This window comes from Podarcis muralis, chromosome 9 (genome assembly GCF_964188315.1).
Source record: "Podarcis muralis chromosome 9, rPodMur119.hap1.1, whole genome shotgun sequence".
NCBI lineage: Eukaryota > Metazoa > Chordata > Lepidosauria > Squamata > Lacertidae > Podarcis > Podarcis muralis.
In genome coordinates, this window is record NC_135663.1 from 75,124,776 (window position 1) to 75,141,440 (window position 16,665).

At 43.7% G+C, this 16,665-nt stretch overlaps 1 protein-coding gene across 1 annotated transcript in view; it reads right to left on the reverse strand.

Moving 5' to 3' along the window:
* Positions 1-207: 207 nt before the first annotated feature.
* The window catches only part of LGI2 (leucine rich repeat LGI family member 2), a 28,547-nt gene continuing 12,089 nt past the window's right edge, over positions 208-16,665 (reverse strand). The window contains exons 6-8 of the mRNA XM_028744540.2: positions 14,934-15,103; positions 9,942-10,106; positions 208-2,375 (exon numbers count right to left, since the gene is read on the reverse strand). Coding sequence (XP_028600373.2) covers positions 1,558-2,375; positions 9,942-10,106; positions 14,934-15,103 — 1,153 coding nt within the window. The 3' untranslated portion in view covers positions 208-1,557. The remainder of the gene's footprint in view (positions 2,376-9,941; positions 10,107-14,933; positions 15,104-16,665) is intronic.

Consider the following 16,665-nt stretch of genomic DNA (forward strand, 5'->3'; position numbering starts at 1 on the left):
TGATAATGAACTTTTTTATATTTGTTAAGCCTTTTAGCAGTGGGAGTGGGTTAAAGTTGTCACTGTCATTGTGATTATTAGTATAAATTGTTGATAAACTTTTTTTTTTCTCAGGCGGGGGAAATCAATATAATTGTAAGCAAAAAGAATGATAGGATTCTGCCACTGCCGCCCCATCATCCTGAAACCACTCAATGTCAGTACAGCTTTGCATTTGACTGTTTTAATATGGGGAACTAAATGCAAACAAAACCTTCTTACAATAAATCTCGGAATGTTTAACAGCTGAAAGCTGAGCTGATTCTTGCACGCAGTCTTCACCTCTGTGGCCCTGCCACCTGATCAGGCGGTCCACATTTTAATGAAAAGGCCATTCAGATTGTGTGAGCTTTGCACGGGAGATTCTTTTAAGCATGCATTAAACAAACTGAAAGCATAAATTGGCCAATAGCGTGAAAATTACCAAAACACCAGTTCGCGTGGTCGCATCTTGGGAGCCTTGTCCAAAGTAATCAGGAAGCAAATGAAAGGAATTAGGCAGAATTAACAGGGCATGATCCTGCCAAACATAAGCAGCAAGTCTTTCAATGGGAGAATGAAGCACATGTGTTGTTCTGTCCCAGTGAAATCAACTGTACTTTGAAAAGTTTAACTTTGGCTAGATCCAGGTCCATGTGAGGGAACAGCCATCGTTAAAAAAAAAAAATGGGGAGAAGGAAATGCTGGATGTGGTGGCATCACACCACTTGCTTCTTTTACTAAAAATTATCTGAGATATGTGTTGGCAGCAGCTATATGCCTTCCAAAACAAGTGGTCAGACCATAAATATGAGCAGAGGTGGGTTGGATTAGTTCAGATGAAGTCCTGAATGTGGAGCTGCTGTGAACTAGCCGCCTGGGAGAGATTTAGGGAACAGATCACATGTCCACTCTTTCCTCCTCCCCTAAATCAGACTGAGCATTGAAAGGACAGGGCTCTCTAGAGGCTCCTCCTATCACAGTTGCTCCAGAGGCCAAACAGCAGAGCTCCTTTTCTTGCTGCCTTCCTTGACCAGCATGAAGCAAACATGATGTAACAGCATTTTCATCTCGATGCTAACTTTTACAAATCCCAAACAAGCTTTTTGAGTTAGTCCGTAAATATGGTTTCTGCCAAGATCAGCTCATAGGAGGATTGGCACACTGGAGTTATTTCCTCTTCTTTTCTTTCTACGCATGGCTATTCTGCCTCTTTTGGTTTCCCATCTCCATTCTCGATTTTACATCAGTGTTGTAGATGTGTTAGAATTAATTCTAATGCATTGCACACTTTTTCCGAGTAATTATAGGCTTTAAAGTGTCTTTACCAATGGTAAAATGGGCATGGCATGCATTTAACCAAGTTAATGCGATCCCTGATTAAATATGCAAACTTCTAGAAAGTTCAGAAAACTCCTGACTAATGCCACAGGCACATCCTACCTTCAGGAAATGAGTAATCCGTCCTTTTGATTTGTTTTTATGTGAAAATGTCACTGTACATGAGTTGCCCCCTCCCACCTCCCTCCCACAGCTCCTTCATAAACTCAAGTCAACAATTATGTGTTCAAATATTTGCGTGTGGCCTTTAAAGCTGGAAGCAAAGAAAAAATCTCTTCTATCGGTTGACACAGCTGTGAACGAACGAGGTGCCTGCACGTAGATTTCCTTGAATATTTTGAAGAGCTGCTTCTCATTATCCCACTGGAATATTTGGGAGAAGGTGTAGTCACTTCCCAGGGCTAGGTAGTGATGATTCTTAAAGGAGAACGGCTGAAGGGTCATGGCGCCCCGGGAAGGCAGAGCTTGGATTTCCACAAACTGTTTGCTATTCCACTTCATTACTCTGGAGTCGCCTATAAATCTTGTAAGTGAGAGGTACAGGTTGTCCTGTATTCGAAAGCTTTTCACAGCCAGCACATCTTCCATGTTGGGTATCTCACTGTGTGGGAGGAACTTTCTGGAATTTTTGTTCCATTGAAGGATAATGGGAATCTGTGAGCGGCTTGACAGGATTAGATGAGATTTTCCATCTATATCAACAAACTCAGCATCTGTGTCCCGGAACCATTCATGCAAGGATTGGTAAGAGTAGAATCCCTTGTTGTTCCATTTATAAATTGTCGTCAGACCAGCTTTTGAGCTATCTGCGATGACAAAAAAGGTTTCACTCTCTATCTGAAAGAGTTCTATGTCATTCGGCTTTGAAATGCGGGAAACTTCTATGTCCTGGAATTTGACAAACTTTGTCCAGCCTTCCTCATACTTATAAATGTGTGAGCCACCGAAAAGCTGAGCAACCACCACAAAAACCTGATCATCAATCAAGATAGCTTTGCATCCCACTATGGACTGACCTGTTGGCTCAAACAAAGGAGCAGTGTCAGCAGAGTACAATTAAATCTTTTAAACAATATATTGACCAATTCATCATTGTTTTTGAATGAAACCAACATCATCCAGGCAGTCAAGATAGTTATGAAGAGACCATGTTTCTTTCTACTGAGAATACCATATTAACCTTGCCTCTGAAGATCTGAAATGCACCACTGTCAACATTAAAGAGGACCCAATGGATTATGTTGTTGGTAGGGCTAAAAACTTCAATACTGGAGAAATGTTTGGGTCAGTCTGATGCTCTGGACAGCTATATCGAAATCTAGAGCAGGCTCTCCATTTGTTTTATTTATTCATTTATTTAAAAGCATTTATAAACCACTTAATATTTTAAAACTAATATCTACTTGGTGTACATCATTAAAACAAGAATACAGCATAAAATCAGTAGTGTAACAGTAGTATAAAAGCATCTAAAGTAGCAGTTCTGGGAATTAAAAACAATCTTAAGGGTCAGTGAAAGCCAGGGCAAAAGATAGATCTTTACAATGTTACAACTCCCATAATCTCTGACCATCAGTCATAACGCTGATGGGAACTGGAGTCTGTCATCATCTGGAGGGCTACAGACTCCTCAACTCTGATGTAGGCAATCAAGATAAGGTTCTTAGAAAACTCTCTAGCTTGAGCTGGTAGCCAGAGCCTGAAATGCAGGAAGGTCAAATTATTCCTCTGTTGATCAGGTAAAGGCAAGAGGCCAGCTTCCTAATACTTACAGCAAAAAAAGAGTAACTTCTGTGCCTGTAGAGGAAGGATGGTGAACCTGTGGTCCTCCATCATTCCCAGCCAACATGGCCAACGTTCAGGGATCTTGGAATTGTAGCCTGAAAACTGAAGGACCACAAGTTTCCCATCTGCTGTACAGGGAGTCGTAGCCTGAGCATACCCAATGGATGATAGTTCACCAGGCTATATCCCAACCCGTGTGATTCTTGAAGTCCCAAACAAGGAATACTGGAGTCAACTCTGCCAGTCATATTTATGGATCCCTCCTGTTGTTAGCTCATTTAAATAACTGTACTGGTCCTTCCAGTAAATGTTGTGACTGGAGGCATCCACCAAAGCAGTCTTGGAAACACATCTTGGAGAGCATAAGAGCATTCATGACTGGTGCAGAGCTACTGAATGAAAGGACTGCTACATTTACAGATTTAAAAATCAGCCTAGTAGCCTTTCAGCCATAACAGCCTTGGGTGTTTGTTGCTGATCAGCAAGAATGCCCTTTCTTTGAAAGAATCAGCCATGCTGAAATAGACTTGATTTGACCCTAAAAATGCCCTATCTATACAGCAACCTACAGTGGTGCCCTGCAAGACGAACGCCTCGCAAGACGGAAAACCCGCTAGACGAAAGGGTTTTCCGTTTTGGAGGCGCTTCACAAAACAAATTTCCCTATGGGCTTCCCTCGCAAGACGAAAGCCCATAGGGAAATCTCCGGGACAGCAGGGAAGCGCAGCGCCTCTTCCCCACTGTCCTCGGACCTCCTCCAAAGGCTGGCGGCGGGGCGGAGAGACCTCCTCCCGCCGCCAGCCTTCGTTTCTCCGCTATCCCGGACGGCTTTTGAAGGCAGGCGGGGGGGGAGCAAATACTTTTGCCCCCCGCCAGCCTTCAGAAGAGGTCCAGGACCTCTTCTGAAGGCCGGCGGGGGGCAAAAGTCTTTGCTCCCCCCTGCCTGCCTTCCCGGGGGCTTTTAAATCACCCCGGACAGCGGAGAAGTCCTCCGCTGTCCCGGGGTTTTTTAAAATGCTGGCGGGCGGCAGCGGAGGCTTCGCTGCCGCCCGCCAGCATTTTAAGATCGCCCTGGGACAGCGGAGAAGTCTCCGCTGTCCCGGGGTTTTTTAAAATGCTGGGGGTGGGAAGAAAAGCCCTTGTCCCCCCCCCAGCCTTCAGAAGAGGTCGGGGGACAGACTGTCCCCGTACCTGGTCTGAAGTCGGTTTCCATAGGAACGCATTGATTGATTTTCAATGCATTCCTATGGGAAACCGTGCTTCGCAAGATGAAAAACTCGCAAGAAGAAAAAACTTGCGGAACGAATTAATTTCGTCTTGCGAGGCACCACTGTACTTCCTGCCTTGCTAAGGGGAACATCGTCTTTCTATAACACCAACATTTTTTTAAGTTTCACCTAACACCATAAATTGACTAACTTGAACAAACAACAAACATGGTGTTTTGTATTTGTTTTTTTCAAGTGAAAGGTCAATGAAAATATGAGCTGAGGATCACCAAACAGGCAGTGCCGAACAATTCCTTGGCTGCAATCCTGGACACTTACCTGTGAATAAGTTCCATGAACTCAACAGGTTTTACTTCTGAGTAGACATTCATAGGAATGCAGTGTCAACCTCTTAAAAACTCTTTGTCAGGATGAGACCACAGATCTTCTGGGAGCAAAACCACTGTGAGGGTGAGCTAGAGCATCTAATACAGCTCAGTGAGAACCTTTGGCAGGGGAGAAGTTTTCTCCATCTTGCCTCTTCTGGTGCTGTGCTGTCTAGAACCTGGTGAGAAAAGGGTCTCCTTCTATTACAGGGTGGGTTGTCTGAAGTGCCTTGTGGTTATTGTGCCTTCTCTTTCAAAGCTAGAGATGGGGTCAAGTGAGGGGAGTGGGCCTCATCTGGAAAAAGTGTCCCTTTTAATTGGGACATCTTGGTTGCATTTGTGCATAGTGATGTAGCATGCTTGGTTAGAGGCTAAGAGTAGTTTGACTTAGCGCAGCGCAGGGACTCTCTTCTGCGGCTCTGGAAATCGCTTCTGCACATGCGCGCTTTCCGGCGTCTGGACATGCGCAGAAGCAATTTCCAGCGCCGCAGACATGCGCAGATGCGATTTCCGGCATTGCGCTTGCACTGGCCCAGCCCACAGAGGATCTCTGCGGGAGTGATCTGGTGTGCCCGATAAGCCTTGCTGACCCCTGGAATAGGGTGAGCCTGTGGCCTGGATTCAGGAATTCAGTACCGGTAGTTATCATAACAAAAGAGTGGCCAGGATGCCCAGGTAATCCAATCAGGTAACCTGGCAGACAGGAGATAAACAACACATTCAGGGTTCTGTTTTAGACCGTCCCTTCTGATGTATGTATGATGTACTGGAGGTAGTCTTGGGCTACACCCCTTCTGTGATGTATTTATGATGTATGGAGGGGTGGTTTGGGGCTCCAGGATGAGGAGGTCAAAAGTCTATATAAGGGCTTGTGCGCATGGTTCAGGGTTCTCCTCCTCTCTCCTGCGTGTGGGGGGAGCACCCTGTTGCAACAGCTTTAATAAAGATCAGGCTTGCTAGCTGCTTTGCTTCTCAATTAAAAAAAGAGTAGTTTGACTTGGTTTGTATTATTTTTCTCCTTTTTAGCTGTTAGTTTGGTGTGGGTAAGCTTTCTTATTGCTAGGTGCCTTAATTTGGGTACAATGCTAGTATCAATGGTACCGGATACTGTTAACTTTAATGTTGCTATGTTTTGATATGTTATAAATAAATCGTAATTGCTAAAATGTATATGGTATATTGCAGTGTATTCTGTTTACTTATTAAACACTGATCTTAAACTGTCTACTTTGTGAATTGCTTTGAGCCTAATGCATTCTGAGTTTGTCATATGCAGTATGTAAATAAATGGACTGTGTCTAAAACCACGGGCCTCCTTCTTGTGCCAAATCAGCTTTACTGGCCTTGCACCATCCCATGCCCAGTGCAACTGGTCATTGCCATTTGTCCCCAGTCAAACCTCCATTTTCTGTTAGCTGACTTGGTCTGCAGAACACAGCAAATACGGTACAGAGCACTGCTGACAGTGTCTGCTTTGCCTCAGTGTATTCCTAACTGCGTAGTTATTATAAGATTCTAGTTCCTGCTATCTGCTTCTCATGTTACATTTTCCTCACCTGCCCACAGGAACAAAAATCAGCCAGTTTCTCTGGCTTGCAGTGTTGTCTCACTCCTTTGGTCAGACGCCTTGGCTTGACCAGCTCACTTAAAATGATCCTGAAGAGATCCAGATGCTTCTTCACTCCCCTATCCTGTGAAGAACCTGACCTTGCAGGGCAATAAGGGATCCACCCTTCTGAGGGATGTGTCCCAACAGTCCCCTAAAGCAGGGATGGGGAGCTGAATGCCGCCCTCAAATCTCTCTATATAGCCCTGAGCTACACCCCTTACTATAGCCATCCTTTTCCCCGCCCCCATCATATTGTGGAATTAACCAATCATTTAATCATTTAAATAATTTGAAACAACATGGCGGCATTCATGACGGTATTGTAAGCACGTTCTGGCAAACACTTCATAAGCTGGTGAAATTTGGCCCACCGTGGAACAAAAATCATTTTCTGGTTAGTAAGTCTTCCTTCCATTAATGCTTCCACCTCCACCAAAGGGCACATTGCCTTAAGGAGTTTTACAGAGTCAGTGTTCATAAAAACCGGGCACATGCATGTTGTTTTAATCCCATCCACTTTCAAAAGGCTCAGCTCCTCTTTCGGACTCTCATGAAATCCTACAGCACTCCACTTGCTTGAACTGTAGCAAACCATGCATGGAACGCCTACCGTATTTTTCGCTCTATAGGACGCACCCGACCATAGGACACACCTTGTTTCAGAGGGGGAGAACAAGAAAAAAAAATTCTACCCCTCTCTGCTCAGCGCCCCTTCAGCGAAGCGGCAGGAGAAACAGAGCCCCTTCTATTTCTCCTCCCGCTTCGCTGAAGGGGCGCTGCACAGCTCTCCCTCTCTGCTGAAGCCAGGAGAGTCTTGCTCTCCCGGCTTCAGCAAAAGGAACCAGAAGCCTTTGGAGCGCAGCGCGAGGTCCCGCTGCGCTCTAAAGGCTTCAGGCAGCTATCCCTGAAGCAACGAGCCAAGGAGTGCGGAGGGAGCGTTCCCTCTGCGCTTTGGAGGCTTCGCGTTGCTATCACTGAAGCCAAGGAGCCTGCATTCGCTCCATAGGACGCACACACATTTCCTCTTAATTTTTGGAGGGGAAAAAGTGCGTCCTATAGAGCGAAAAATACGGTAAATGCCCAGCGAATGAAGCAACCGTGACAATATGTCTGTGTTTGTTTTTAATCGTTGGTGTCAGGAATGCTTTAAATGTCCAGAAACGAGTATTTGGCTTGGCTGAAATCTGTCCTTAAACAGCAATAATACTTATTGCTTCCTTGGGTAGAGGGTGAAGAGGGGTGTGTGTGTGTGTGTGTGTGTGTGTGTAAGTAAGTAAACCCATGACATTTGTGTTGCCTGCTGTACTGTACACACCCATTGTTTCATCTACTTTTGCCTCTGGTCCCACTCTCTACTGGCGTAAGGCTCCCAGAAGGTTGCTCATAAGTTACAATTTCCCCCATCTCTGCCCTAAAGTCTAGTTAAGACATAAAAGGATAGATCAGTTCAGACCTCCCTACTTTAGTTCAGAGTCTAGATTTTTTGGCAGAGGTGTCCCCAGGAGCATGGGGAATGACAGTGAATTGGAACAGTTTCTTGCATGCTAACGGGCCTGTTTACCATAATCAGACCTAATTCAGTTCAATAAGCATCATGCTGTCATTTATTATCTAGCAACTAGTAACATGGAGCAGTGCTTGTTTTGAGCTGTCATGTGTAAAGAGGAAGAACAGAATGGGAAGGGAAGGAGAAGATTTGAAGAAAACATCATGTCTTAAGGTGGAAATGGGAGGAAGAAAGGGGCAGGAAGTGATTGACTAACATTTTGAGTTGGCCATTGTGGATTCCTGCTTGCCAAATTGATAGACTCCCATGAAGTGAGAGAAGTCAATGAATAAATGCAATGGAGCATCTTTCATTACAAAGGTTTGTGATTCATTCTTCTCAAGCGCATCAGCCTGGATAGCTCAGTTGGTTAGAGTGTGGTGCTGATAATGCCAAGATTGCAGGTTCAGTCCCCGTATAGGACAACTGCATATTCCTGCATTGCAGGTGGTTCGACTAGATGATCCTGTGATGGCCTGGGAATCTGATTCAGAGGCTGAACCTGAGGAATCCCAGCCTGCACAGGAGTCCCCGCCTCCAGGGCCGGCTGAGCCAGGGCAGGGGCTTGAACCTGAAGGGCTCTCACCTGTGCTGGATCCTCAGAAGCAGACACCAGCTGAATCCGCTCTGGCTCCGGAGGTGATCGAGGACCCATTGCCTGCAGGTGCTCCTCTCCCAGCCCTGTCAGGGGAAGGTGAGGTTGCCTCTGGGTCCAGTAACCCTCCAGCCTCTCCTGAGCTGCAGAGGCTCAGGGCAGAGAGGCGGAGGGAACTAAGTTCTTGCAGGAGGAGTGCTCGCCTCCAGGCCAGGAGAGGCGAGTCACCTGTGGACCGGGACTGCGCTATGCCTCAGAGGAGATAAAGGCCAGTCAGCCCAGTCCCAGGTTGCGGGAGCAACATCGTTGGTTACCTGTTCCTGCCGGCACCCTGTCCTGCTTTCTGCCAGACTTCCTGACCACACCCGACTCCCTGCCTTGGACCCCGCTTCAGCCTCGGACCGGACACGGACCACGCCGCACGGTAACCCCCCGCCCCCCTGGGACCTGCACATTTTTGTTGCTGCTCTTGCCTCATCTCACAGGTGCGAGCAAAGTGTTTGTATGAGGGAACATGGAAGATTTGGTTGGAGACCAAAAAACACCCAGCTCAAGCCTTCAGGAGGAGGACTCAAGATAAGAGGGGGCAAAGAATGCTTGGTTGATCTGGGCAGGGCCAAACAACAATATTGGGGCTGTCTCTCTAAGACACCTCTAATTGCAGGGAGATTAGATTACATCTGATGGGCTATCTGATGAGCATTCATTCTAATTTGCTTATGGGGAGGTCAGATGACATTGTGTCAAAGCAAGCCTTATTCCAGTGTATCTCTGTCTCACTTCCTTTATAGCAAAAATATATATCCAGTATTTTGGTCAAGCTGGGTTGTTGCATAAAAATGCCCATCAACTATAATTGCATACCCTGAATTTGCCAGTTTATGATTGAATTCCACCCCAAAATAGTGAGTCTGGAAGCCCCCCCCCCCCCTATATTGAGGACAAGTATGGCAAGAAGGTTAATACCCCCTATCTAAGTTCCAAGGTTTGAATTTAACACACACACCCCACCTCTGATGTTGAGGGTTGCTTTTTGTTTTTTTAAGAATTAAAAGAGATTTGATCTCTAATATTTCATCTACTTCGGCCCATAGTGTTATTCTACTCCATACTGAAGAATCAAGTCTACTTATTGCTGCATAGCTGTGCTTTGCATTCCATTTCTTGGTCAAACTAGAGTGTGGCATCTTGTGACCCTCTGAGGATTCTGCAATATATGAACTCATATTCTATCCATCATGATGATAACCATTGTTTTAGTGAACTAGACTAAACTATTTTTTTTATTTTTCAGTGGATCCAACCTAAATTCAGCAGAGATCAGCAAGAGATATTCTTTTCAATACGCATTTTTTCCCTGATACACGGATACTTTTTAAAAAAAGACCTATTCAAAACACACTAATAATCAATTAAGTAATATAACAAATAAGAATTGTGTGTTCATTTTTACCAGTAATGTTGTCATAACTCCTGAAGTTCTTCTCAATGTGATCCCATTCTAGCACCATGCAATTTTCCATGCTGGGCTGGGCAATGGCGACATAAACATCATTGTTTGAGTGATATGTGTCCACTGAAACTGACTGGTAGGGTAAAATCTGATGAACCACAAAATCTGAAAATAAATGTTTGTAATTAAAAACAACAAAAACGTTACAATTGAACTTGGCAGAAAACATAAAGAAAACAGACACGTTATGCTGATTTCTCTCTGGAAAACCCTGGCTTGGCAAAATTACTTTGGGGAACAATCTTCAAGGGAGAAGACAGGAGAATGAACTATGAATTTAAACCCCCATTGTGCTCCTTTTTGCACTTGAAGTCACTTTCACCTGATCAGAAGCAGACCTGCACAGTTAAAGACATGGGTCTGACATTGTCCTACATAATTTCTGTTATGTACTGAAGTTCTCACCCTGGGCCAGCAGGGGGATACTGTAGATAGTTATGCAAATAAGGGATCACAAGTGACGTTCTGTGATTGGATAGTTTTAGAAAATTGTTAGAGTTACGTTGTACTGGAGCTCTATATAAGCAGGCTGACTGAACCCTTCAGTTCAGTTCTGTCCTGGCCTGTGAATAAACAAGAGCTGTTTGAAGAATCACTGTGTCGTCTGATATGTTCACCCACAACTTAACAATTTCGGTCTTAACTCCAATGATATATTATGTGCTAAAAAACACATGTTTCCACACACTGTGCCTTTCTGTGACTATATCCTCCGTGTCTCTTCTGGTTTCTGATACCTACAGTATCTTGTAAGTCTTAAAGCTATGAAATTTTGAATTAACTAATTTATACAGGTGATTCTACCCTTTGGGGGGGGGGACTGAAAAGGAAAGTCTTAAATGATGTATCCAGTTTGCTCTGAAATGACAGAAGTCAGTAGCAAAGGTGGGCATCCCAGCAATTTGTTTCACAGTATGGATTCTAAAGAATTTCACTTCACACTGCTGGAATACTCTATTAAAAATGCATTTCCTGTCTAGACGTGGGTCGTCAGATTGTTCCTTCACTAATAGAATTGCTTTGCTTTCTCAGCATTTTCCTTCTCCTGCAGTTGTTTTAAAAACTAGAACACATTTTGCTGATTTTATCCAACACTCTCATGTGTCGCTGTTGAACAGTTGAAGTAACAACTGTGTGGCTGGATGATGCTCCTCTGACTGCCATGTTCAAAAAGCCTTTGATCAGTTACTATGCAAGTTTCAACCCACCAAAGACTACAGGCCACCAGCCTGAAGTTTGCTGTGTGATATTTACAGGTTACAATACATGGAGTAAATATAAACAATATCTTTTTTTTTAGTATTTATATACCACTTTCCCCACATTTTCCATAATCCTTACAGCATAGTAGGCTAATATATTATGCCCATGAACAGTAGTGGTGGTGAGAGGTAAAGGTAAAGGGACCCCTGACCATTAGGTCCAGTCATGACCGACTCTGGGGTTACAGCGCTCATCTCGCTTTATTGGCCGAGGGAGCCGGCGTACAGCTTCCGGGTCATGTGGCCGGCACGACTAAGCCACTTCTGGCGAGCCAGAGCAGCGCACAGAAACGCTGTTTACCTTCCCGCCGGAGCAGTACCTATGTATCTACTTGCACTTTGACATGCTTTTGAACTGCTAGGTTGGCAGTAGCTAGGATTGAGCAACGAGAGCTCACCCCATTGCGGGGATTCGAACCGCCAACCTTCTGATCGGCAAGCCCTAGGCTCTGTGGTTTAACCCACAGCGCCACCCGCGCCCCTTGGGTGAGAGATAGTTACTTGCTTAAAGACATCCCACATGGTTGAGGCAGGTTTTGAACCAAAGAATCGCAACTCCCAGAATATGATCTTAACTGCGGCCTCAAACTAGGTATGCAGCATCAATGAATTGACTGGCGAATGCATATAAACACAGGTGATTGTGCGCATTCACATGGAGGCACTAGGAGAATGTGCACCAACCGACAGCATCAACAGGGAATTTTACACATTGTCTGGTGAGTGAAGATAACGGTCAGCAAATGCTAGAGAATGTGAAAGTATCAGAAATGTTTCAAACGTGGTTCGTCGAATAAGCAAAAGCATTTGTGTCAGTTCTGCGCAACAGCCAGGGCCAATCTCCTATTTACGTTGACATACCAGTATACATACTTTCGGGTTGACATTGTCTACCTGTACATACACCTCAACAGCACTTGGAAGACTAGGCATGTTGACCAGTCAATGCAGAAGACCCCTGTTAGTAAAGAACCTTCACACCGTCATGTGAAATCTAACAGTCACCAGTATTTATGCACATCCCCCACTGAACTCAAAACAATCACTACACACTTCTGGAGAAGTAAATGACGGAAGCTATAACTCTACTAAACACGCAACAGTTAGTTTAGCATTGCTGATACACCACGGATAGTAATTGCATGGCCTAAGCATGGTCCTTAAAAAGCAGAGACATCACCTTGCCAATAAAGGCCCATATAGTTAAAGCTATGGTTTTCCCAGTAGTGATGTATGGAAGTGAGAGCTGGACAACAACAACAAAACATGGTCCTCTACAAAAAGTAAAGACATACCAATAGCAACAGGCTTTGCCTATTCATAGACACTTTTTCTTCATACACTCCAGGGAAATTTCAATCCTTTCTCATTTTGATGTCAGTTTATTTCAGTCTTTACTTTTGGTACATTTTCTGGCGCTCTTAAGATTTCCCACTGAGCACTTAAATCTTCCTGCCTCCTTACTTGCATTTCGCATTTTGTCTTGGGAGTTTATAGGAAGACTAATCTACTTTTATATCGCCCCCTAAACAAGATTTCTCAGCTCTGACAGGCTGCTCTTGTAACGCTGGAGAGCACAAAGCCCTTTGCCATTATGAAACCTGAACAAATGGGGGGAAGGGAGAGTTTTGTGATGTCCAAGGTATGTGAATGACTTGCCAAGAATTTCCTTCTCCTGCTATTCTATGGGGGGGGGGATGCCGCTATTCTTTGTTGTTTAGTTGTTTAGTCATGTCTGACACTTCGTGACCCCATGGACCAGAACACGCCAGGCACTCCTGTCTTCCACTGCCTCCCGCAGTTTGGTCAAACTCATGTTTGTAGCTTCGAGAACACTGTCCAACCATCTCATCCTCTGTCATCCCCTTCCCCTTGTGCCCTCCATCTTTCCCAACATCAGGGTCTTTTCCAGGGAGTCTTCTCTTCTCATGAGGTGGCCAAAGTATTGGAGCCTCAGCTTCAGGATCTGTCCTTCCAGTGAGCACTCAGGGCTGATTTCCTTAAGAATGGAGACGTTTGATCTTCTTGCAGTCCATGGGACTCTCAAGAGTCTCCTCCAGCACCATAATTCAAAAGCATCAATTCTTCGGTGATCAGCCTTCTTTATGGTCCAGCTCTCACTTCCATACATCACTACTGGGAAAACCATAGCTTTAATTATACAGACCTTTGTTGGCAAGGTGATGTCTCTGCTATTCTACTATTGCTGATATCAGAATATTAAAAGAGACATGCATGCATGTGAAAGAGAGGAGGATCCCCACACTCAGGAGTTCTTGTGGGTTTGTGTGCCTGCTGCACACAATCAAAGAGTTAAACAACTACCTGACATTTAGAAGACATCTGAAGGCAGCCCTGTTTAGGGAAGTTTTTAATCACTGAAGTTTTAATGTATTTTTAATCTTTTGTTGGAAGCTGCCCAGAGTGGCTGGGGAAACCCAGCCAGATGGGTGGGGTACAAATAAATTATTATTAGTAGTAGTAGTAAAGGTAAAGGGACCCCTGACCATTAGGTCCAGTCGTGACCGACTCTGGGGTTGCAGCGCTCATCTCGCTTTATTGGCCGAGGGAGCCGGCGCACAGCTTCCAGGTCATGTGGCCAGCATGACTAAGCCGCTTCTGGCGTACGGAAATGCCGTTTACCTTCCCACCGGAGCGGTACCTATTTATCTACTTGCACTTCGTGCTTTTGAACTGCTAGGTTGCCAGGAGCTGGGACGGAGCAACGGGTGCTCACCCCATCGCGGGGGTTCGAACCACCGACCTTCTGATCGGCAAGTCCTAGGCTCTGTGGTTTAACCCACAGCGCCACCCGCATCCCAATATTATTATTATTATTATTATTATTATTATTATTATTATTATTATTACGTATTAAATGGCACTTGAAGCTTTGACTTCACATGCAGGGAGAAAAAGCTGTCCATTCTTTGAATCCAGGTTCATACTAGCAAAACGGAGAACTTAAAGTCGAACTAGATGTGACAGAAGGACCCGGGGTTGGTGTTGAAAATATCTCTGTCTATATTTAGTTCTCCCCTGTGCCCTGAGCGAGACGCATCGCACAGCATGCGGTCCCTAAACTGTTTCCCCACTCCACTTCTCTACATTAGCTGCCACTAGCAAGAGAGGGAAAATATACAGTTGTGGTGAAGTGACGACACAGGGTAATCGTGTCACTACATGCTACTGGGAATGAGACACTAGATCACGGTTTTTGCCAACAGAGCCATGTTGTCCATAACCTTTAATTCTACCATTAATCTTGTCTTACCTTCCTTTGTCTGAGCAGATCCAGGAAGACAAATCCATTCTAACAAGACCACGTATATTTAATCAGAAGTAAGGCTTACTAGGCCTTACTAGTAAGTGTTTCAGAAAAACAACAGAACAGAAGGTGCCAGGAAGCAGGGAAGTAGGAGAAGATTAAGAATTGGGTAGAAGGAGAACATTTTATACAGAAAAGGAGTTGATTTTTGCGAAATAAGGATTAGCTTTTTAGCTAATCTGTCATCACTTGCCATGTAAATAATAAACTGGGACAATTAAAAATAGGACATTTGTGTCAATGCTAGCAGAACAGCGGTCTGGGAAAACACTGTATCAGCGTTCTTGGTTCGTGGACTTGCATAGCTCAGAATTCTCATTATTCATTTGCTATGAAATATACCTGTAGTGGTGCATTCGTCATCAAAACTTGAGGCATCATTTAACTTCTTGTCCTGAAATTCGGCTGGACCAACACACAGGACATCAGAAACAGTGGAATTGGTCATCTTTAACCACAAAAACAACCACTTGGCTTTGCAGTCACATTCAAACTTATTTCCCCTTAAATCTCTAAAAGGACACATAAAAAAATAAACAGATTTGAAAAGGTTGCTATTGAGCCAACAGTCAAGTATTTCTTCAAGTTACTTGTAATATTTAACTCAAAGAACATTAGAACACTTCAAAACTGATTCTGGTCAAAAAGTTGACAGCCCACAAACCCTGCTTTCTACATGGGGTGGGGAAGTGGTGATGTTGAAATGAATGGAGGCTGTATAGGTGAAATACATATTAGGTTGTAACATGCTGCAAATTTGTTGAGATAACTCTATGCTGTAAATATATCTGTGAATACAAGCTGTCACAAAGTATATTGTGCATAACCTAAAGAACACGCTTATTAATTTGTTGGAACAATCGTTTCCCATTATTTATGAGATCTAATATAATACTTTCCAAGGATTATTATACTGGTAGCTGAAGGTTACCATATTTTTATTATCCACTTCCTCTGATGAACTCTTATATAGGTAACCTTGAACAAGTAACTTTCTCAGTGTCAGCTACCTCACAGGGTTGTGGTAAATGTAAAATATGGGTGGGATGATTGACAGCATGCATGTTGCCCTGTGGAAAAGGCACTCTATCTATCTATCTATCTATCTATCTATCTATCTATCTATCTATCTATCTATCATCTATCTATCTATCATCTATCTATCTATCATCTATCATCTATCTATCTATCTATCTATCTATCAATCTATCTATCTATCATCTATCTATCTATCTATATCTATCTATCATCTATCTATCTATCATCTATCTATCTATCATCTATCATCTATCTATATCTATCTATCATCTATCTATCTATCATCTATCTATCTATATCTATCATCTATCTATCTATCTATCTATCTATCTATCTATCTATCTATCTATCTAAATAGTACAGTGGTACCTCGGGTTACATATGCTTCAGGTTACAGACTCTGCTAACCCAGAAATAGTGCTTCAGGTTAAGAACTTTGCTTCAGGATGAGGACAGAAATCGTGCTTTGGCGGCGTGAACAGAAATCGTGCTCCGGCGGTGCGGTGGCAGCAGGAGGCCCCATTAGCTAAAGCGGTGCTTCAGGTTAAGAACAGTTTCAGGTTAAGTACGGACCTCCGGAACGAATTAAGTACTTAACCCGAGGTACCACTGTACTGCTTTTGGTTTAAAAGAAATATGGAGGAAAGTAACAAAGTAATTCAATTTAACATCAGATTTGCCCAGAAGTATACTGGAAATGCTGTCAATGGGCTGTAATTCTAAGTGAGATCTGAAAAAAGTTTGATAAAATGTGCAAATGCCCCTAGTTTGCAAACGTTTCTTTGTGTCGGATAAGGGCACATTCTTTTGTGGGGTCATTTCATATATTCAGCTTTCAGTCACCAAGTGTTGAATAATTGAGAGATGGCAACTCAAGTGATGTACATGTTACTTGAGAACATATATATTTACTTAGCAATATATAATTTAAAAGTGGGTGGTCACATGGATCCAAATGTTAGATAAACCACCCATGCAGAAGAATTAATTACCATGACTCTTGCTATCGTGAGATCATTAGCAAAAAGGTATTGAA